The 23,257-nt window shown below is 34.1% G+C and overlaps 1 protein-coding gene across 1 annotated transcript in view; it reads left to right on the plus strand.

Moving 5' to 3' along the window:
• The window catches only part of FBXL17 (F-box and leucine rich repeat protein 17), a 278,422-nt gene that overhangs the window by 76,950 nt on the left and 178,215 nt on the right, over positions 1–23,257 (plus strand). Inside the window, exons 5-6 of the mRNA XM_030968063.1 lie at positions 8,263–8,370; positions 16,794–16,924. Of these exons, the coding sequence (XP_030823923.1) occupies positions 8,263–8,370; positions 16,794–16,924 (239 nt within the window). The remainder of the gene's footprint in view (positions 1–8,262; positions 8,371–16,793; positions 16,925–23,257) is intronic.

Below are 23,257 nucleotides of genomic sequence, written 5' to 3' on the forward strand. Positions count from 1 at the left end.
ACGAAATAAAAATACTTTATACGTATTTCTTAGCATGTGGACATATTAGTCTGTTTGATTGAGTATTGTGAAAGCAAAGGGGAATATTGTTTTTAATTTTACGAAATTATTCTGGATTCTTCTGCTTAAAAAATATGCTGAGAAATGTTCCGTTTTCCTATAACCATTTGTGAACATATAGTATTCCTGGTGTGTGACCCTTGTTAAAGAATTTATAATGCATTGGTACTCTCTTTTTTATTTTAATTTTTTAATTTTAATTTTTTAAAATTATTTTATAATTTATGTTAATTTTTATTTAAATTGTCTACATTTTGTAGGCTATCAGGTTATGGCATGCTGTTTGGGGAAAGGTTTTTAGTTTTGGAAGCAGTGTTTTCTAAGTCCAGAGTAAACACATTTTGATAATAAATTTTTTCTTTTGGTGTGAGTATTTTATAAGATGAAGAATTGATTTTACAATTTTATTTGCATTTTTCAACAAATAAATTAGGGTGTGCTCATAGCCTTGTTTAATAAAAATGCATGTAAACTGCACTTAGTAAAATTGTGAGATAATGGGAATCATAGATAATTTATATTGAGAATTTAGATTTGTTTTCTAACCCAGATATTTAAACTGGTTTGAAGATAGTGGTTGTCTACAGTTATTTAGTATTTCAAACTGTATATGTTCCAAGCGTGTTGTTTTGTTTAGTACTAAATAATTTGCAGGACAAAATAGGCCAGAAAAGAACCTTTTGGATGCCTAGTGTCATCAGTAACAAAAAGAAAATAAGATTAAAAAGTGATTGTGCCACAGAAATGGAGGGAATATTTTGTGTGGCCTTTAACAGGGTTGCTTAGAGTTCTGTATCTTAAAATCATGTTGGAGTAATTAGGAATGATTTGTATACCCTTTCACCATTACCAAGATAAAACAGGAACACTGGTCTTGATAGCCAGTTGTTCAATCCTCTTAAAAACCAGGGAAAAACTCTGTAAATCCACATGCATTCTAAAAAGGTACCTTATAAAATTATGATGCCCCTGAGTATTGAATTGAGTGTACTGCAAAATTTTGGGTTTGTTTTCATACTTAGGGAGTTTTAAATTAGTTGATGTTACCATTACGTAGGTGGTGAGGCCAGCTGGTAAACACAACGTAAAATGCTCCTTACAACTCTTCAATCCTTACACTCTAGTCTGTGTTCTCCTCTTATATCATGGGCAGATTATTGATACTAACTCCTGGAGTGATGCATAAGGGTGAGGGCAAGGACAGCAGTTCCATTCTCTTCACTCTTCCCCTCCCCTCAAATGTGACGCTGGGGTAGTGAATTGTTACAAAATGCCTCAGAGCGAGTATGTATTCTCATGAGGTCTGAGAATATATACTAAAACTTAAGTTTACTTACAAAGAAGGTTTTTTTTTAACTTGTTTGTAAAAAATCACTTATGTGATGGATTAATGAATCCCTTTCCGTTAATAATGCAATATTTTATTTTATGAAAGACTATACATTTGTTCTGTAAAAAGATATTTTTTCTAATGAAAAGGAACCTCTCAAAGCTATAAATCAAGATTGTGAAAAGATTGAAGATCTAACTGAATCATTACAAGTATATGTTAAAAAATGGACATAATTTCCTTTTCAGTTAGTTTCCTTCAAAGATGCAGGAATAGAAATATTCATATTTTGCTTTTGAGTGCTCATAGACATTGGTGCATTACTGCTGGTGCTTAAAGCTGGAAGTTGTTGAATTTCTGTTTTGATTAAGCAAATTGTTGAATTTACTGAAGGTGAAGAAATACATTCTGGCAGTTAGTTAAGATGAGCCTTGCCTTCTGCTGTTCACTAATGAAATTCGGGTGTCCTAAGAACTTGAGTGTGATGACAGATTATCCATACTTTATTTTTGTCAGTGTTCTGTAATTGCAATATGGGGTCATGAATTAAATGCATGTTTGCCAATAATAATTACTTTGTCACAGCTTTTATGACAAATATAATTTAAGCTGATGCTTGGGGAAAGCAGGCAGTATATCAGTCCTGTTGAATAGGAAAAGTCCTTTCTAGTTTAGATTTTAAATAAATCTTCAGAACATAAACTTCATTTTCCACAATTTCTGCCTTCTGTTTTCTGAGGGAGGTATGGCAAAAGAGGCCTATATTTGTATTTAGCAGTCTTTATTTGTGTGTATTTCTAAGATAAGTTTGTGTTGAATTACCATTAATTTAAAATGAGTTGGGTTTATATTTATGGTCAATTTAATAGTATAATTTATTCCTAAGAAATTATATTATGAAAATATTGTTAGGAACTGGTTCTAATGAGTGCCCTGTTTGTTTGGTGGATCCTTAGGACTAAATATCTTAATAAATACTTAAAGTATTGCATCTTCTGTGGAAAGTAATTTAAAAATGAAATGGAATTTTTACTTAAATTTAAATGTAGTGAAATTATAATGGAATTTACTTGTAATTTCCTACTCACAGGATTAGGAAGATAGGTATAATCTTAAATATTTTTAACTATATGCTTTAGTTTAGCTGTGTAAAATTTAATAGTATTCTACTTTAATACTTTGATCTTTCTTTTTACCCTCCTTTTGACCCTTTTTTACCCTAAAACATAGTTTTGAAAGTGTTAGTCAAAAGAGAGGCAAAGTAATCTTTCCCTTTGTAGGAAAGAGACATCATCTGATAATTTTAGTACAGAGATAGTAAGGCAAATTTTAAGCTAAGTACGAAGTACATATGTAAGCACACAAGTGTTGTAAAGCATCTTCTCTCAAAACTGCTTCATTGCTGTGATTTTTTTTTAAGATGTTCGTGTAATGATATCTAATTTTTTACCTGCTAGTAGAACAGTGGTAGCCTGACTGCCTCAGTTTACAGCATATAGACATTTTTGTATATCAGCAATCTTTTTGCTTTATATTCATTGTTTGTATGAATTGCAGAGTTGCGAATTTAGTTGAATTTACCTGTGGTCTAAATTACTCCCTTATAAATGCTTTTGCTTTGTGTGACTTGCCTGCATCTTTTGAAATTAATGTGTTCTAGAAGTCTTGGTAAAAAAGAGTTAAACCAAAACTATACTAGCTAACTGCACATTATTGTTGGCTGTGGCACACAAGAATTTCCAGGGAGACGAACCAGGGAAATGCACATTGAGTGTGTGAGACCTTAAACACTTTCTTGGATGGTGTAGCCATCTGCTTCATGCGGGGCAGGCTTCAGAGTGGGTGGCGCGTGGGCCTCAATCTGTAGCAGATAACAATGCAGAGGTAAGGCAAGAAAGTTGGAGGACTGAACTGGGAGATGAGATTTTTGCAAACTTAATCTCTTTCCAGACATAAAACTGAATTTTAGTAAGCTCTCCCTGGCTCTTTTTTTCTTTCTTTGGCTCTTCTTTTTTTGGCTCTTCTTTTTCTTTCTTTTTTCTTTCTTTCTTTGCAAACTTCAAATAAAGTTTGCTTAAGCTGGTGTCCAACCAAAATGGAGAAAAAATTTAGGGAGTAAGGTATTGGAAGAAAAAGAGTTTATTTTACCATTAGTATTGCCTTGTGTAGTGAATACTTAACTTCATGAGTCTTCCATATTTGCATGATAGCATATTTTTACTCTAGCAAAGTTTATTCTCCTGAGGAATATTTTTGCACCTTTTATTTATGTATATTGCATGGAAAAAAATTGTATATTGAGACCTACCTACAGACAGTAAGTAGTGTACCTGTTTAAATAAGAGAGCCGGGTATTTGTTCTGTGCCAGTTGCTTTTTATATTCCTATATTTTTTGGCAGTTACTTCTGTATTAGGTTCTGTCGGTGTTCATTAATTGTATGGCTTTTTAGTTGGAATTTGAGTGGCTGTTGTTGTTGCACCTCAGTCTTTCTTTTTGAATTATCATCTCTGCTTTTTCCTTTTTGCACTTTCATTTATTGAATAGAATGTAAAATAAACTAATACTTACAAAATCTAATTCAGAGTAGGCAAAATATTGAATTTCTGTAAAATAATGCAGAACTGGAATTCATATATAATAGGCTGCAATACATAAAAAGAAAATGATTAAATCATATCTCACTTATCATAGATCTTTTTGATAGGAGCAAAATCTGTGCCATTAGTTCCAGACCAGCGTATTTCCCATTCACAATGCTTTAGTGCATAACTTATAAATCTGTCCTCATCATCTTATATTACTTTTTCAAAGCAAGTCTAACACGAGGCAAGACACGATGAATGAAAGTCAGTGAAGGTCGACTAGACAATCCAATTACTAAAGATTCTTGGAAGAACAGTGCTGTGATCTATAATAGAATTGTGTGTGAATTTCTGTCTTTGTTGACAAGGGTCATTTCTGTAGAACTGCGGGGGTTTTTTTATGGTAATCTAGTTTTAGATTATGCTAGTCTAATCTGTTTGTATAATACATCAGAATGTCAGTCGTTTAAAAATTTGTTAGTTCACAGAAGCCATATTTATAATACACATTTTATGTACCTGTTCTATCTCCTGAGTAGTGAAAATTTATCATACACATTGCATAACAAAGAGGCAGTGTTAAGGTGCATAATCATTGCATATATATCACTGCTAATTTTCCATGGTTTTTTTTCTTTCTTCATCACTCATTTTTATTTTATTCTGCTGAATAGATGATCTCTTACAAGTATGAAACACATTCATATGGTAAAAGAGGTTACTATTTCTGGCACCTGCTTCTGATAGAAACAGTGACCCAGGCTGCATGTTGGAGTTTGTACAGAATTTTAAGTCTGTATAGAAACCGTCGGTGCTGGATGCTGCAGATGATGAATAAGAAGAAAGCCTAGTTAAGCAGAAGAAGAGATGTTTCCAGTCTTAGAGGCATCTTTGAAGTTTAACTTTGTTGCTTCTGTATGACAGATCACAGAATGAGTTGGGTTGGAAACACTTCTGGAGTAACAAGTCCAGGCTTTGACCAAATATTTTGTCAGTCGGCACTGAATGCCATGTCCAGTCTTCCTTTAAATACCTTCAAGGACAGGGACGCTATCATCTCTTGTCTTGTGTTTCTTCCCACCTCCCTGGGAAGCCCATCCCAATGTCTGATCAGCCTTTCAGATATGGCTGAATGGCAGAACTTTACCTACTTTTTTTTTTCCTTGATACAAATAGGTCTAATAAAAAAAAACGCAAAACCAACCAAACTTATGCATACCAACATTGTACGATTATGGTTTTGGGCCATTTATAAATAAGGACTGATAGGATTTAGTTATCTTTGGTTCTAAATGGAAACTAGGTAATTTTACTTAATTACCAGTTTAAACTTGAATTTTAAATAAATTCGAAATCACTGCATGTTCTTCTTTTCCCCAAACCCTGCAAAAAAAGAACAACAGAAAGATGTAATATAAATTTTGCCTTTTAACCTTTTAGCAGATGTTTAGATTACAGGTATTTTGATCTGGTATTTCCATGCATAGTCTCTTACATTCATCTTAGGAGAAGCCATTTTAATGAAATTGCAAGTGTGTGTGTATGCAAATATAGAAATACATATATCTGTATTCTTTCCCAGCTAATTCAATAATAGGAAAGTGGATTCATATTTAAAGTGTTTAACCAAATAGAATATCAAGTGGTCTTCATTACAAGGGGTCTGAATAGGAAGCATGTTGTTAAAAAAGTCAATTGCTATAAATGACATATGATCTGAAAAAGAAGTAATGAATTCCTAGATATTGGTATAACAAAAGATGCTGAGAGGAAGGTACAGTTGATTGAAACAATTTTTACAGTGTTTCCCAATAAAAGTTGAAGTAATTTTCTCCAGATAGTAGAGTTTTATTGTCTGACAGCAAAAGACAGAAACACTGCTTTCTTATTTATAAGTCAAGATTTGAGATCAAGTTGTTTGCAGTAGCAAAATATGTGTCTGAACTACCACAGTAATTGTAAAGCGTAATCATGTTATATCACACTCCTTTTGACTGGAAAAATCGTGAGGTATACAGAGGTAATGAAGAATCTTTTTCTGATTAAAAAAATGCTGCATATTTAAAAAGCACTGAAAAGATTCAGTGCTAATCTTTAAGCTATTTAGTATAAATGGTCATGATCTACTTCTATTAATTTTTATTATAACTATTTTTTCCACAGGTTTTGTTTAGATTACAGAAAACACTATGGTATGGAAAGAAGATATTTTAAGACATAGTAATTTTATTATTTGCATTCAAAATGTCATTTTTCAAAGTCTTCATGCACCTAAATGTTAGCTATAAGTAAGAAATTGTTTGTAGATTGAAGTTTTAAGCTCTGCTATGAATTTGTGATATGAGGCATTTATGCTACTGATTTTTCATTACTACATTTTCTGGATAGGTAGGACAAAGCTGTCTGCAACAGAGAATTACACTTGAATCTTCTATAGAGAGAGTAGACTAAGACTGTAATAGAATCCTTTTCTAAGATTATTAGCTGAATCAATTTATTTTCTGTAGGAGATAATTTTTTTTTTCCCCCAGTCCTGATTTGTTTCTGGTAGCATCATAAGTACTGTAAATTTCTAAGCCTTTGACTTATGATAGTATTTGTCACAGGTTTTTGGTAATCAATATCTCAAAAAAAGTAATAGTTGATATGGCTGTCCTTAGCTGAGAGGAGTGGGTAAAAGTAAAAATGTAAGGCTGTGTCAGATCAAATCAGAGAAGAGATTTCTTGCCGTAGTGGTTTGCTTTTGTTCAAGCAGGCAGACCTGAGATACGGCTCTCTGCAGATGCCCTGTGATCACTACCCAATTTGTGATTGAATCTGTTCAGCTGACCCTTTTTCCTTTCCTTTTGGCCTGTTTGCAGTTTAATTGGGTTCTAAATACACAATACTAAAAGGCTTGCTTTTTACTTTTATTTGGCAGATGTGCAGCAGTAAAAATCTGTGCTCGCCGAGAAATTGTTTCTTTGAGGAAACTGCACTAGGTCTGTAGTAATTTTTAGCAACGCCGAAGCAATACAGCTTTTATGAGGCAATGGGCCTATAAACCCACATCTCTGGGTTATCTTTTCAAAAGTTGTTCTGCCAGAGTCCTCACCAAGGTCACCATATGCTGCCAGGGTGCGGGAATGTGACATCTTGGGCAGGTTGGAACTCTGGGTGATGGTGATCCCAAAGCACAGCAGGAATAGTGTTCCTATATGAATTCACCTGAGGCTCAGCTGTGCACTACATCTTTCTAAACTTGTTTTGCTTTTTGGTTCTGTGGGAACAGGAAGGCATCCATAGAAATTCTGAATGTTCTCAGCATTCAGGAGTTAGGATTCCAGACACAATGAGACATTCCTGAGCCATGTAGCTGGAAAATACAGGCTTTTTCCCACAGTCAGTATATGGTTTTTCATTACTGCCATTTGCACTGGGAATATATACTTCTCAGAGTAAAAAAAAAAAAAAAAAAAGAAATCAAAAAGAAAACAAACCTTACTTGTTTAAAGGAAGGTGTGTAGGTGTCCTAAGTGTACTTATGTCAGTATTACATTCTTCACAAAGTTGCTTTTGATTATTTAGTCTATTTACAAAGCAATGTATTTATACAATAGATTGTGTTTTATAGTTATTCAATTTTACCAAACAAACTTAATTATAGATGAAAAATAGTTGTATAAACAAATAAATCTCAGTAATAAACTAGATAACATCTCCATTTGTCTGATAAGTGACACAGTGCTATATTGCCATGAGATTACCTAGTCTCATGTGAGAAACAGATGTAATATTACTTTTAAGTTGAAATCTTCAGTTGCTGTGTTTTAGTTAAAAAGAAATATAAGACAAAGCATATAAATTCAAGATAGCACACAATTCAAATTCTTTGCAAAGTCAATGATGGGTATAGTATGAGTCTACGGGATGACAATAACTAATTTGTTATATTTTTATTTTTGTATATAATTTATGAAAATAGTGAATAGAATTGTCTCTTGCGTTATTTGCGCATAAATAGGATGACAGCAAGATCTGAATTTGTGGCTGTCATCTCTTGTCTTGTGTTTCTTTTTTCTCTGCCTTCTGCCAGAAATATTTTTTCATCCTAATTTTCATGTATATATGTCCATGCATAACTGTGCAAACCCAATAATCTCTCTCAAACTCTTGAAACAAATAATGGTAGTGCTAATAATAATACTAAAAGTTTAAGTGGGCCAATGGTGCTTAGAAATTTCTTAAGCTGTGTTAAGTACGTGGTTATATCACCTATTCAACTGTTACCTGTTTATCTTTTCTGTAGGTGACAGATCAGTCGGTGAAAGCTTTTGCTGAACATTGCCCTGAGCTGCAGTATGTTGGTTTCATGGGCTGCTCTGTAACTTCAAAAGGAGTTATTCACCTTACCAATGTAAGTATCATAACTACTTTCTGCTAGTCACTAGTGTTTTGGACTACAGCTATGTCATAGCTGTCAGCCAGGATAAGATTATGTGTATGATTTGTAGCACTGACATGGACAGAAACATGATTAAGTGAGTGAACTTTGCGTTATTTAGATTTCACTGTATAATAACACTTTACCAAAAATATATTTATGGGACTATGCATTTTGTCACAAGTAACAGTGACGTTCAGGTCAAAACTCTTTAAAATATGTAATTACAGCTGATTCCATTGCAAACAAAACAAAATTCCATTTTAAAATACAAAATTCTAATCGCAAGAGATTTAGACAGACCTCTGGTTCCAGAAGTGTACCCCCTGTGTACATACACTTTGACTATACTCATCTTCTTATTTGACACAGGTAGTGTGACAGATACATTTTATTTTCTTTCCCTTTTTCTTTTGCATAACAGGAGTGAGTGATGTGTGGGAAAACTTACTTTAGTGAATCTGCAGAAAGTAATTAAAGTTTTCAATAAAATGGATGACTTGAATAAGGTGAACAAACACCATCTAATTAAAATTTGTAACTGAAAGTAAATCCAGGTATCATGCAAACATGAAAATAGTTAAAGAGATCTTGAGGTAGGAAGTAGAGAGCATATTTAATGAAAATGGAGTGTGGCTGGTGAAAGCAAAGGCTTTCTTGATGCAGCTGTGAAGGTCTCCTATTGTTATACAGAACCATTCAGCATATCAGTAAATTACTTTCATAATTTTAGAGCTGCTTAGCTGAAGATACAGAAGAATTGAAAACATTTTGGAACACATGCAAAAAGAAATAAGCCAGGGAAATTAATTTGTATGGCAAAGTTATACAACCTCAAAGGATGCAATTTCGAAATCACTGTGAAGTGATGAGTAAAAGGTGTGCATGTCTGTTGGAGAAAGAAATGATACAAATATTTTCATATCATATGAAAACTACCTATATATAACTATAGGTTATGTTTATATATACAACATAAATATAGGAGGTACAAAAGTTAGACATTTTACATAGACAGGGTATGTAGTCCAAGGCTTGGTGGGAAATTTCCACTAAGATCACTTTTCAGCTACATGTTTTGATTACTGCATTATTCTGACCTAGATTTATTGAGTATTTAATAAATGTTAGATGTCTTATCCTTCAACAAAATGGCTTCATAATCACATTTATTAGTTTGAGAAGAGTCAAGAGCTTGACTTTTTATTAATGTGTTTCTGATTTTCATGTGTTAATAATAATAAATTATTAGAAATCCTGATTTACATTGGAGCGACCCCAATTGAGCATAGTCCTTCAGAAAATATCAAAGAGGGTGCTTAGACTTTTAGTATGTAATTACTTTGTAAGTAATTGGTGCATGTTGGGACTTGAGATTTAGGTATTTCTGTTTCCTTCCCTCCAGCTGTATCTGTACAACTTCTGTAGGCTGTCAATACTGCAAAGACAGTGATGTGATAACACTGAAAGTCAGGGATTGCTTAACCTGGAGAGGGCTCAAGGGAGACCTTGCTGCAACCTTTCAATACTTAAAGGGGGTTTGTAAGAAAAATGGGGACAGCCATTTTAGAAAGACCTGTAGCAAGTAGTAACATTATCTGCTGCATCTGTCTTTCCCAGAATTCATCTGTTGACGACATAATTTTTTGTTCTAACCATTTGTGGTTGGTTTTGTGTTGAGTACTTAACTGGTGTTTCATAAGTGTTTAGTAGTAATTCCAGTCTGAAGTTACTAGAGAATGTGGAATCTGCTGTTTGCTCTCTGTGGCCTGTGAGTGTGTCCCTCCAGGCTGTGCAGAGCTAGCTGCCTTCTGTCCTGCTTCCTGTGTGCAAACTGGAGATAACAGCAGTCAGTGGCCTCGGTTGGGAAATTGCTTTGGGGCTGATGGATGTATAAAAATTGAGTAGTTTATTATTACTGTATTTTCCCCCTAGTAACGTTAGCTCTCTATAAAAATACTGCCACTTGAAAACTTCTAAATTACAATGCTGCTGTGTTGCAGAGCTTTTTTTAATAGCTAATTGTGGGGTATGGAAGAGAAAGTGTTGTATACTTAAGAGAAAGAAGAAACATTCAGGATTTATTTTCACTCTTTTTCTACTGAACACAACGACAGTCAGAAAAAAATTTGCTTTTTGAGCCAAGACCATGTTGTCACGTTGGTGCCTTTTTTCCTTGAAGTTATTATAAACTGAAAAAAATACTCATAAAGTAAATAATGATTATTGGGTAAGATGAGAGGCACTTCATATACTTACACAGAAAGGAAGGGAAGAAAGGGGTGTGTTTATATGCAACTGACAGTTAGACTCTCAGTTGAAACCAGTTGTTTGTTCTGATGACCTGAATGTGTTTCATTTTCCTTTAGTTTTAATGTGTCAAACATTGTTACAAAAGAAGTGAATGACCTCCTCCATGACATCAGAGTATTTAGTCCAACACTTAGCTGTGTCATTTCTGTGGAGGCGGGAAGAACATGTATGGTGTTTTAGTTTGTCTTCTGTTTTCACCACATCTCCACTTACTGTTTTCTTGTTTTATCTTTTATTATTTAATTAGCTTTCTGTGTATAATTTTTTTCTTGTTTGCACTCTTTCTTCCATCCACACATCCTTGTCTCTCAAGAGTTTATCCCTGGTTATTTTTTACTTTGCTTTTCCTGTAAGTGTGAAGATCCACACAAATGTGAAAAGTGCTGGTCCACATTAGGTGATTGTGTTCAGCACAGAGCAGCCAGAAGGGTAATCTGTGTTCATTAACTGTGTGGGAATAAGAAACTTTGTATTGTTTCTAGTGAGGTAGTTACTTTGTAGTGTTACATCTTTGACCTCAAGAGCAGTGGCATTTTCCTCCCCTGTTGTGGTAATTGCTTCTCAGCAGTTTAATTGTTGCATTTTTAATAGACTTTGTACAGCTGGCATCAGCAGATCTTGACATCTAGATATAATTTTATTACCAGGCCACTTCCTTGCCTTCTTCCTTTGGTTTCTGATATATATGCAAGTGTAATAGCTTTATAGCAGTATACTCTGTGCTTCTACACCATGTATTTCTGACAGACTATCTGGTAATTTTTGTTACAGATATCTATTTATGTATGAATCCTTGCACAGAACCTCAACAGAAAAAAATTTCTAACTTATTCTGCTAATCACCAATGCATGAAGACGGTTAATCTAAGAACTGTTTTTGGGATAGTGTGATCTTCACTTCTTCATCTCATAATAGTTACCTATGTCCAATCTAACTTAGTGATACCTGTGTCTGAGTTGGTGGTCAGTATGAATTAAATCAAAATTTAGATTTATGGAGCAAATTTTTGGGCTCATTCAGTGTAGACATCATCAGTGTGACAGATACATAATGATGATCTACACATGACAGGACTGATTTTACAAGAGCCTTTCTGAACTGGGGTAATGTATGGTTTCTTTCTAGTGAATGATTTGTTTTGACACCAGGTGTTCTGCTTTGTGCTCTTTTTATGGTAGTATTTCAGCATGCATTCTGATCTTAAAATCATTAAGCTTCCTGACTAAGGGCATGATTGCTGTTCTGTGGCTAGGTATGGAGAAAGCAGTATCTTAATCAATTTGTATTATAAGGTGGATTTCATAAGATGAAATATGATTTATTTCAATCTGTTGGTTTTTAGTAATGTGTCCTTTTAAATATTAGTCTTCCAATGACAGGAAAAAGGCATTAAGTGAGGGTTTTTGAATACAGTGATTCTGGGACATTCTTCATGAGTGTTGGCTTGAAACTTTACCTGATATGGTGCTGTGTAAGTGAACATTTTTGCATCTTGTCAAACTGAACCTGATGATTTTGTTGAATTAAGTTAAATGTGTCCCTCTTAAGGGGTTCTTGTTCCTATTTTGAAGAATTAGATGGTTTTAACCAACTGCCATTTCTTTCAATGAAGTGAAAAAGACATTGCAGAGAAGACTGCATGCTTGAAAATGTTGGATCTAGGAAACTTCCACTACCCCTCTACCGCTCCAGAAAAATTCATTAGGAGTACTTGACAAGTAAATAACATGAAGATGTAAACTATGAATCAGTAAAAATGTAATTCTACAGCAACTGTCATAGTTTATAAACTGGAAATGAGTCTTGTAACACAGATACTACATGTGCAGTTTATATGTGCCTGCAAGTCCCTCCTCTAGAGGTAATTAAATATTTGTCCTTGCAACGGAGTTATTGATTGCTTGTTTGTTACTTAAGCAATGGAACCTTAATGTTTCACAGTACCTAAGAATTGAAATTAAAGCTTATTAATATGCAAAACATTTTGATCAGTCTTTGGGAAACTAGTCTCCTTTGTAACTATTCAATAATTTTCCAAATCTTTAGGCCATGTATGATTACTATTCTAGGATCACAGTATATCTAAATTGTGTAGTTCAGTTATGGCAGCTCTTCAGTAAAAATTAATGAATGTGAGTGACTTTTTAAAAAATAGTTCATAGGTTCTATTGACATTACAATTCAAAGAATGTGGTTTACAATTTTTTTTCACGTTGCTGTTTTTCATTTCCAGCAGTCATACAGTTGCTTTTGGAGACTTAAGTCAGAGAGCAGTTTATTCCCTGAAGGCATGTATACACAGAGTGTCAAGAAAATTAAGCTTAATTAGCAAAAGGTCTGAGTTTAAAGCTCATTAAGTCCTTATAAGGACTTTCCTTCTGAAATTATTTGGCTGTCATACTGAAGAGGATTAGTCTTACATGATTTGTTTAGTGGCGGACTTGGCAGTTCTAGGTTTCAATTGGACTCAGGCTTAAAGTTCTTTTCCAACCTAAATGATTCTACAGTTCTGTTCTCTTCTATGCTTTTTAGGGCAGCATACCTCTACAAGAATTGTGGAAGCATGCAATGGGAAAAAATCTGTGTATTCATTATATTAGCTATTTCTATACAATAACATCTAAATATTCACAGGAGTTGATACACCCACCCTAAAATTACCTATGATCCCAATGGTAATAGTAATTTTCTATCACGTAAAGCACTGCACATATTTTAGTATTCCAAGTTTCAGTAGACAAGATAGAAATCTTATTAATTGCATGACATTCAAGCACACAAACAGTATGATAATCTCTGAATCTTCAAATATATAATTTGGCATAAAATTTCATTTAAGGCAACCAACCAAAGTATTTAAAAACCCCAAAGGTTTTAGCATATTTTAAAATATGTGAGATCCAAAAGTAATGATGTCATTACTTTTGTGTGAGTGATAATCAGTAATTTCAGCAAGAATGTGTTTATAAGTATCACACAAAATTAGTTTGCGTTGCTGCTTTTAAAAAATTCTGCTATTTTCTGTTTCATATTGTAAGCCCTCTGCCTACTTATTTGCGTTGTGTGTTTTGTCAGATTAAATATTTCTTTTACCATTAAAGCATTTTAACTGAGGTAGCCGAGTTCAAAGTTTAAATTCTGCTGAAGCATGCTTATTTGCAAAGCTATAAAATTAAGATTTCAAGAAAAGCTTGGATATCTGCAGAAGAAGGGCCCTGAAATTGCTCAGTAAAATGGTGTTGCTGCATGAACAAAATAAGTTTGGTTAAAAAAAAACCACAAAAGGAAAAATACTATGCACCCTAATTCTGTAAGATTGAGTATTTAAGTCACAGAATATCCTCTTTCTCTTGAATAAATACTGTTTAAAGGTACACTATTTTAATATCAGAATTTATGAACGCATTGTGGAGTCTAGCATCTGTTTTTTAATTGTCTACTTTGGAGAAGTTTGTATTTTCTTTTTAATATCATACTACTTTTAGTTGTGAGGGTTAGTGTTTTTCTCTTTCAATTTTTTTCATAGTAGTGATTGTAGCATTCTTCCCCTAAAATTACTTCTCAGGTAATATATAAAGTATGAAATTTGTCGTTAAGGTATATATATATTTTTTTTAATGAAAAATTATTACATGCACATTTGTTGCAATTCTCTCACCAATAATGGGATGTTGATACCTCTTAATTAGGCAGGGAGGTATTCTTTTCACAGTCATATTCAGATTGATCCAAAATTGTCTCAAGAGCAAGTGTGTATTCAGTTCTGCAGGTCTTGAAAGCCATTGACACTTCTGTAATGGCAATTTCGAAGTTGTAGAGACGATATTATACTTGAGTATGTATCAATCTGAAACAGTCTCTTCAAACTTCTAAGACACAAAGGTTTTTTTCATTGAGTATGTTGTGCCTGAGAAAAAGGAGAATTAACCTGTCAAGTAGGTCAGGTGTTTAAAATGAAGGAATGTGACAGTAAAAAAGACAAGTGATGGTTGAGTTACTCTATATTGAATATAATATTAGATAGAATATTACTAGTGTGAAGGAAAGAAGCAATGAGGGAGTGATCATTCTGCTGTGATGGTAAGGGACAAAAATCTACCTTGAAAAGCCTATTAATTTGGTGGACAGGAATTCTTGGAAATCAATTTAATTTTTGATTCTAGCCATGCAGTGCCGATGTTTTTTTTCCACAAATGCTTTCTGCTGCATTCGTCGCTGGATCATTGAGGTAGATAATATATGGTTGTTACCTCTTACCTAATTTGAAGCCACAGTTTTAGGCATTTTTAAAGGATCACTGGCCCCCTTACCATGCATTGATACTTCAGTGTGTATTTGTATGTTTTGGTCTGTAATTAATAATAATGGCAAAAGAATCACCAGTATTGTCATCTTCTCATAAGAAGAATGCTGTTGAGAAAGATTGGGATTTTCTTAAGTGGGAGGATTTCCTACTTGTCTTTTAAGTCTCCTTAGTCGTTTAATGTCATAGCACATACACTTATTGTTGAATTGTCCAGCAGGTGTATTTTATATGTCATAGGCATAGACCACATTATTGACTGCATGGTTTAAAGGCTGAAATATCTAGTATGAATAGCTGTATGAAGGTGGGGAAATTTACAGTTGCTGAAAGCTTGCCCTTCTTGTAATTTATGCAGAAAAAAAAAGAGAAATTGGTTATGAGCTTTTTTTTGGCGCATAGAAGATAAACTTCATGCTGGTGCAGTATGTATGAAATGAAAATAGACAGAGCTTGTAAAAGGTGTCTCTTTTACCAACACAGTATCAATCACTCTATGCCCTGCTCCCTAATACACAAAAAAGTTTATTTCAGAATTTCAGTGGCAATACAGCAGGTTACCTCCACAGTGATACCTGTGGTAGTATCATAATAATAAAAATATTATTGTCCTAAATTCTGTAGATGTGCCCTGCAGGTGTTCCTCCCAGGTGAGGGTTCTTGATACTATGCTTGTTTTGGAGAATTTTTGGGAAAGGTGTCTAGTTTATCTTCAGCTTTTTTTGGAACCTGTTAAAAAAGAACAAAACTCCAGTTTCTGTGGAAGGCTACCTACATTCGAAGTCCTTTTCTCTTCTTTCTTCTTTTCTTCTCAGCTCATGCTGCCACCTCTCCCCCTACCCACTTGTCCTAAATACATTGACTTAATAATTAACTACTGAAGTGGACCAATTATGTGATCTCAGTGGGATGTCTTTACCTAATCAAATCCTTAGTGACTTAAATCACTGATGAGGATCATTTTTTCTCTCTTACAGGGAAAGTAAATTTAATTAAAGTGTCAATATTGCCTAATGCAATTATTTTTCCAGAGTATAACAGAGATTATTTCAGACAGCTTAAAAAGCAAACAGTACTTGGAGGTTATTATGACTAAAGTGATACTGAAGAAGTCTGTAAATTTTTTTTTTCATCCATAACTCATAAAAGTTGTAAAAGGGTTTGCTTTTGAAGAACACAGGAATGATTAACACTAGGAATAAGTCAGTTTAATTAGTGCATAACTCCTAATCCTATTGTTTTGTGACTCCAAATTTTGTTGTTTAGAATATCCAATCTGTTATTGATAACTGTGCAGATGAGACTACAGTGTAACTACTGTATTTCCCAGGGAGTTTGTATTATTTGTTTACTTTGAAAGCCTTATACTCCGGAGTCGTTAATTGCATTCATTAGAATCTAAGCACAAACATGCTGTCTCACTTCCTTCCATGCCTTATTTTTCCTATGGCTAAATGAGTTGATATTTTACCTTGGTATCTTACACTCCATGTATTTACAAGGAGGAGGGCCTAGGCCCTTATTGTAGGTTGTATCACACCTTGAGTGAGAATGTTTGGATTTTATGTTGTAACTGAGTGCCTGAATCACAACTTTGCTCCAGCTGAATTCTGTGAATATCTCTGGTATGTTTGCTTTTTGTAAAAGATATAGTAGTAGTATCTTTCATGACTAGCTTGCACATACTGTGCAACTTCCGAAAAAATTAACAGTTTTTTCAACAGTTATGTATGTGAATGAATTTCAGATTATTTCTTTCTCTCATATTTGTCTCAATAGCTAAGAAATCTTTCAAGCTTGGACCTGCGTCATATCACAGAACTGGACAATGAAACCGTGATGGAAATAGTAAAGAGATGCAAAAACCTTAATTCTCTCAATCTGTGTCTGAACTGGATCATTAATGACAGGTAACTTCATTAGAGCATCCAAAAGCAGTGTAATGCAAATTTAACTGGTTCTGTTAGTTGAGAATAATTCCTCATGGCTTGGGGGTTGGAGGAGATTGATTAAAGCAAACAGTGTTTGCTGAGTGGTTGTTCTTGCTTGTTTTGGGTAAATCATCCAGACACCTATTTTGTGGAGTATTTGCCTATTTCTGCAACGGAGAACAGTTTAGTTGTGACCAGATGGTAGCACTAATTTGTTTAATGCAGATTTCATGAGAATGTGCTCTGTACAAAGTAAAATGTTCAATTGCTGTTGAACTGATTCAATTCAGTAGGTGTTCAGGATTTAGATAAATTTATATGCACTCAAACAATCAAGCATATATTTGACTATATAAGTAAAAATAAACTGGTTGTGAATTAGTAAGTGGAATTCTTGTATTTTTAGAAAGCAAAGTTGTTTGGCTGGTTTTCGTTTTTTTTTTTTTTGCAAAGAACTTCAGAATCAGAATGGAAGAATGACACTAAATGATAACCTAGCCTTTTCCTTTTGACCAGAATACCTTGTATCCTGCTGTATTCTGGTCTTTTGATCAACTAATTTATTTCAACATCAAGTATGTGGACAAAGATTATGCATAGTTATATCACAGTTCAGATGAAAAATGAGAATTTTAAAAGTGAGCTTTTTTTTAAAAAACAAAAAATTGAGCAAAGTCAGTGCCTGAGGGTACACAGGAAAGAATATTTTTAATTACTTCTGCCTTACTATTTCATTATAACTGCTGCTTTAAACAAAAGGAAAAAGACACTTACAACAGAAAGGGGTTCTAAAACAGTTTTGTATAAACCAGAATAATGTGTTGTAGCAATTGTACTTCTTTCCCATTATTACTTTTTGGTTTTTTTAATAAGTTATGCTTTCAAGGTTTTCAAAAGTCATTAAGGGTGTACTGATGTGTCGGTGAGCTCAGACTTTGGTGAAAGTGTAGTATTCTAAAAGTAATCAAACATCATTTTGTTCAATAGGAAGTACCAGTAACTTTTGCCATTACTTCTTTTAGCCCTTAAGACCATTTTTTGGATTTGTTTGTTTAGGTCAGACCTTTGATGAAACTTCATTGGTTTTGAAAGCATTTAGTTGCCTCATCTTTCTGTCTGTAGGGCCTTATTTTCACATGCAGAATGAGGTGACTGGAAAATTCCAGGATAAGCTAGAAAAAATAATAAAAATAAAAATTCAAATAAAAAAAAACAGGCAGTTTTCAGGTTTTAATTAAGGTACTTAGAAACATATATCCATCTGCTTGGATGTTTTGAGTATGGCAGTCTGCTAAGTTTGATCTGAACTGCTGTCAAACTGTTCTTGAAAATCCTTTATTAAAATTACTATAAGTATGTATTTTATAATAATAAGTAATATATTTTATAATAATTTTTAATAATGCATATTACTCTAAAACTTCACACTGAGTATGAATTATAAGAATTGGGAATCTGAGCAAGAAAAGGAAGCCATTTCAAGGAGTGACAGATAATCTGCTTTTGTATGTAAGTTTTAGTTGTTTATTTTTGTTTCTTAAGGTTTTCCATTTCATGTTTTTTTCTGATTTTACTTGTTAGTACTTAATATAACAATTAAAGTTTGTAAATTTTAATTATCTTCTAGTTTAAGAAAAAAAGGAGAGAATTTAGAAAATAACGAATGCCTGTAAATCTGAAGCAGTTATTTGACAATTCAGAAATTTTTCCTATTTTAAATGTGGCACGAAACTCCAAATACTAGTCTGAACTGAATAAAGTTGGTTGCTTTACTCCTCCTAAAAGCTCAATTGAGAATAATGGAAAATTATATAAAAGGAATATGATACAACTATATGGCTTTATTTGAATAAAACATCAGTTTAGCGCAGTATTTTGAGTGTACCCATTTGAGAATAGAGGTGAGCTTTCAAAAACTCACAGGACTGTTCAAGTGCTTGGGTTAAAATGCAAATTAGTTTAAATTAAGTAAATTAGTCAATTATTTAAGTTTAACCTTTTTTTTTTTTTAATATGCCATTGGGTGGCTCCTAGTCAGAGGGAATGTCAGAGGAGATTCTGTCTCTTGATATCTTTCCAGTGCATATTAGATAGTAGCAGTCTAACATTTTTCCCAATTCCTGTTTTAAAATAAATATTAGTTCCACCTCTCCCCCGCTCCCCACACCATTATCAAGCAGGTTTACTTGTGAAATCCAATTACATAGGACTTGTGTTCCAGATGTTTTCAAATTAAAAGGACAGTGTTCTGCTCACTTTAGAGAGCTGAGGGCTGAGGCTTCTTTAAAGCCTTGGAAAACTGTTTTGCTCCATTTTTTTGTGCATAATATTGAGTGTGAAAGAAAACTAGAAAGTTTTTTAAATACCAGTATAACTTAAAAGAGCTAAGTAGCTCTTAAGGGCAGTTGATTATGGCTTGGCAGAAATAAGTCAATGTTTTTAAAACTTTCTTTCAGATTTCATGATTGTTTCTAGAAATCCATTAAAATTCTTTCCATAAGCAAGAGTATAACTCCAGAACACTTAGAGTCCTGTCTTGCTTGTGACATGGTGTTAGAGTTAATCCTGTGATCATTACATTTCTTCTTAAATAACTTAAATTTTCAGAGTGTAAGAGCTCTGCTTGGCAGGCCCTTGATAAGATTTTTGTTGCTGTGATTCTTCTGCATATGCAAGAATTGATGAAGACCGTTGTTTCTGTTTTGATTAGAGCTCTTTTTGGTTTTGAACATATGCATCTAAAAATCTTATGTGGGACAGTAAAAAAAAATCATTTACCTAAGGCAAAAAATATGTTCAGTTGAGATACTCCTGACATTAGTTTTAAAATTAAGGAAAAAGCTCACTCTAAAGCTTCATGAACTGTTTTTCAGATAGGTTGTATTTGTTATAGAAAAAATCCTACTTCTTTCAAATATGAACAAAACCAAGCTTGCAAATTCTTTTCATATGCATCATGAGTAGATTACATCAAGTCTTTGCAATTAGAAAGGATTGAGTTCTTTGTACATGGTGAGGTGAATAATGCACTCTGAAGCTTGCTTTCGGTAACCTTATCACCTTGAAGTTGTTTTTATGGTCACTGCCCTTGTTCCTTTGAATTTCAGTTGATGAAGTAAAACCAGAACATCTAGAAATAAATGTTTTGTGGGAACAAATCCGGAGTGATTCAGGAAATGTAGTATGATGTGCTGGCAAAGTTTTCAGGGGTATGTGGGTTTTTTAATAGTTTGAGGAACATCTGCTATTTATTATATCCATAATGATCAGGAGACAAACAGCAGACAGTCTAACTTTATTTTGTGAATCTCATCACTGTGGACTGAGAGTTGCAATTCACTTCAACATCTGTGTTACATAATTCACTTAGGGACAGACATTTAAAAGCTATGCAGTGACTGTGAAATCTTAAGAGTGTTTCTGCTTGCTTCAGTCATTGTCTTACTAAAATATTTCCTTATATTTGTATAATATTTGTATAGAAGATGTTTGCCAGCCCCTACTATATCTATCTTTCTTCTTAGAAAGAAAAGAATAATGCAGTTAAGGCAAGGAACTTCATTTACAGGTACAGTGAGACTTTTTTGTGCCATGGCACTGCCAGTTACCCGGGGTAAGGTTCCACCTGCAATACAAAATTATCAATTAGTTTCACAGTCAAAGGACAATATTTTTGCAGCCATTTAAGAACTTTGATTCTTCCTCTGTAGGTGGTGCTACATGTTCTTGTAATAATGTCTCACGAGAGCTGCATTTTTTTTTTTCCATGTAATTTATTACACACGTTGTGGGTGACTTCGATGGCAGGTGCTAAGATTTGCAGACCATCTGGATGTTGTTAAGAGCAAGTTATGGTTGTGACTTGGAGGATGATACGCAATATCTCCATGGCACAGTAAAACAGTGGGAATTTTGCTTAGTTACCTTGTGGTGATATTGCTAACATCATTGGACTTCTGACTGGTGATGGGGGGAAGGAGAAGCCTTAATGTGCACCTCCTTGAGCTGTTAGCAAGCTGTTAGATGGAAAACCTGGACGTAGTCTTGTTATTCCATTTCTGAGGAAACAGCTCTTTCTTCTTTTTTGTTTCCATGGAAATCCACTATGCATAAACCAGAGTAGGCAGTGTAATGGGGCAGTCTAACCACACTGTAATGATTAAGATTTGTTGGTGAGGATTATAGTTGGAGTCCAGGACAGAGGAACTTATAAATACAGACATTTCACAAGGAGAGCAGTCGGGAAGTCAACATGCAAAAGAAATTCAGTGGAAACATGGAAACAGACCGTAAACCTGAAAATCAAACTGTTTGTACAGCCTCAGAGTCAGGAGAAAGCAGAATTCGCCTTCAGAGAGTCTCCATCTATTTTATTTGACTAGGTCACTAATGCACTGCAAATTTCTCAGACCTGGGTATCATAGTTGTTGGCACAGAGTGTTTTGGGGTTTCCACATTGTTACTTAGTAGAATAAATTTTGTTAATGTGGTCTTCCATACATTAGAGAGGTGTTCAAAATTTTATGTTTACTGCCTACCATGAGTTCATGTAAATCCATGTAATCAGCCTTGGGAACTTCTGATGAGACCTGGATTTGTTGTGGGTAGCAGATACAGTGCTGAAGATTATTTCAGCTCAATGTGTTTAGTCCCAGAGGTGCTGGTATATGTGAATGCCCCAGCATTTCACTAGCAGATGTGAGCATCACAATAGTAGCTCTGTTCTTACAGTGTATTTTTAATAAAATGCAAGGTTAGTGAGCACTAGAATTATTTTCTGGAAAAGTAAAAGAAAAAGTTTTTTCCTCCCGAAATTAAAAGTCTCTGGATATTTGATGTGGAAATTATTTTAATGAAATTGCTTCTAAAGGAAGAATTCAAGGCTTTCATCTTGCTGATGTTTTTCCTAATCAAAAATGTCCATTTTAACTTTGATGACTACAATGCTAATATAGCATCTTAGTATTCATCACTTTAGATGTGACTGAAGTTGCAATGTACTTCAAGAGCATTGATACTTATTCCTGTAATATCGTATAATCTGGGCTTGTGGATATAGTAAAGTCTTCCAGAAAATAACTGTACTTTTATACAGTATTTTTCATGAATCACTCTAGGTGAATACTAGCATTTCTTTATTCTAATTTAATTTCAGCTATTCCGAATTATCTGAGAGATCTCCTTAGAGTACTCTGCATATTTATCAGGTGTTTAGTCAGCTGCATTAAAAACTTGAACTCAATAAAAACTGAAATAATGTAACACAAATCAATTTTACTTTTAAAATTACTTACTCTCTTGAATGTCATACTTTTAAATTAAATTTAGAGGAAAATCCACTTTACCCTGCAGATGTTTTGTGAAATGATTTGAGACTGACTGTCAAGTTTTTTTAAAAATACAGAACAAAGCATGTAAGTTGGACAAAGAATGCACCTAAGCATGGCAATTTTCTTTATTGACTTTAAGTTCTGGGTCTTGTATTTTTTTTTTAATGATTATAAAAAAAAAGAAAAAAACACCCCTTTTGTGATTAGTTCAGAGTAGTGGGATAAAGTGAAATGAGACACCCACACAGGAGCAGGGGAAGAATATGAGAAGAAAGGAGCAACAGAGAAAAGTACTGTGAACTGAATGTAACCCACATTCCACATTGCCCTCTGGGAGCAGAGAAAAGGGAGTTGGGAGTAAACTTTCCCCAGCAAAAAATGGCAGCTGAGGTGTTTCTAAATTTGTTCTTGTTTCTCATTGCCCTGCTCTGTCTAATTAGCAACTTGATCAGTTTCTCCAAACCAAGTCTGTTTTGGATAGGTGGCAAGTGATTTCCTATTCCTTATCTGATCTACAGGCCTGTTTCGTGTTATTTTGTTTCCCAGTCCTGCTGAGAAGGGGGGCTGAGAAGCAGCTGGGTGCCCAGCTGGAAGGCATTTAAGGTATTCTTACCCACACTTCCATACTCTCCTGCACAATCTACTCCAGTATATGTCCTACCCATGGCCTGCAGTTCTCCAAGGACTGCTCCATTGTGGGTTTTTTTCCATGGGGTGCAGTTCATAAAGAACAAGTTGCTCCAAGCATGGATCCCCCACAGCTCAGTTTGTGATGCTGTGAATGCTGAGGTAGCATTTATGCTTCAGTGTTTCCTTTGGTTGACTTGGGCATTGTCACTCATACCTTATTTCAGTGATGTGATATCTTACATAATCTAGTTTTGCTCTTGTTGTGCAGTATTGTGTGAGAATTGCACTTTTCATGCCCACGAGTTCAGGATGAACTTCCTCCAGAATCAAGCAGAGGCCATATATTTATGCT

Source organism: Camarhynchus parvulus, chromosome Z (genome assembly GCF_901933205.1).
Source record: "Camarhynchus parvulus chromosome Z, STF_HiC, whole genome shotgun sequence".
Lineage (NCBI taxonomy): Eukaryota > Metazoa > Chordata > Aves > Passeriformes > Thraupidae > Camarhynchus > Camarhynchus parvulus.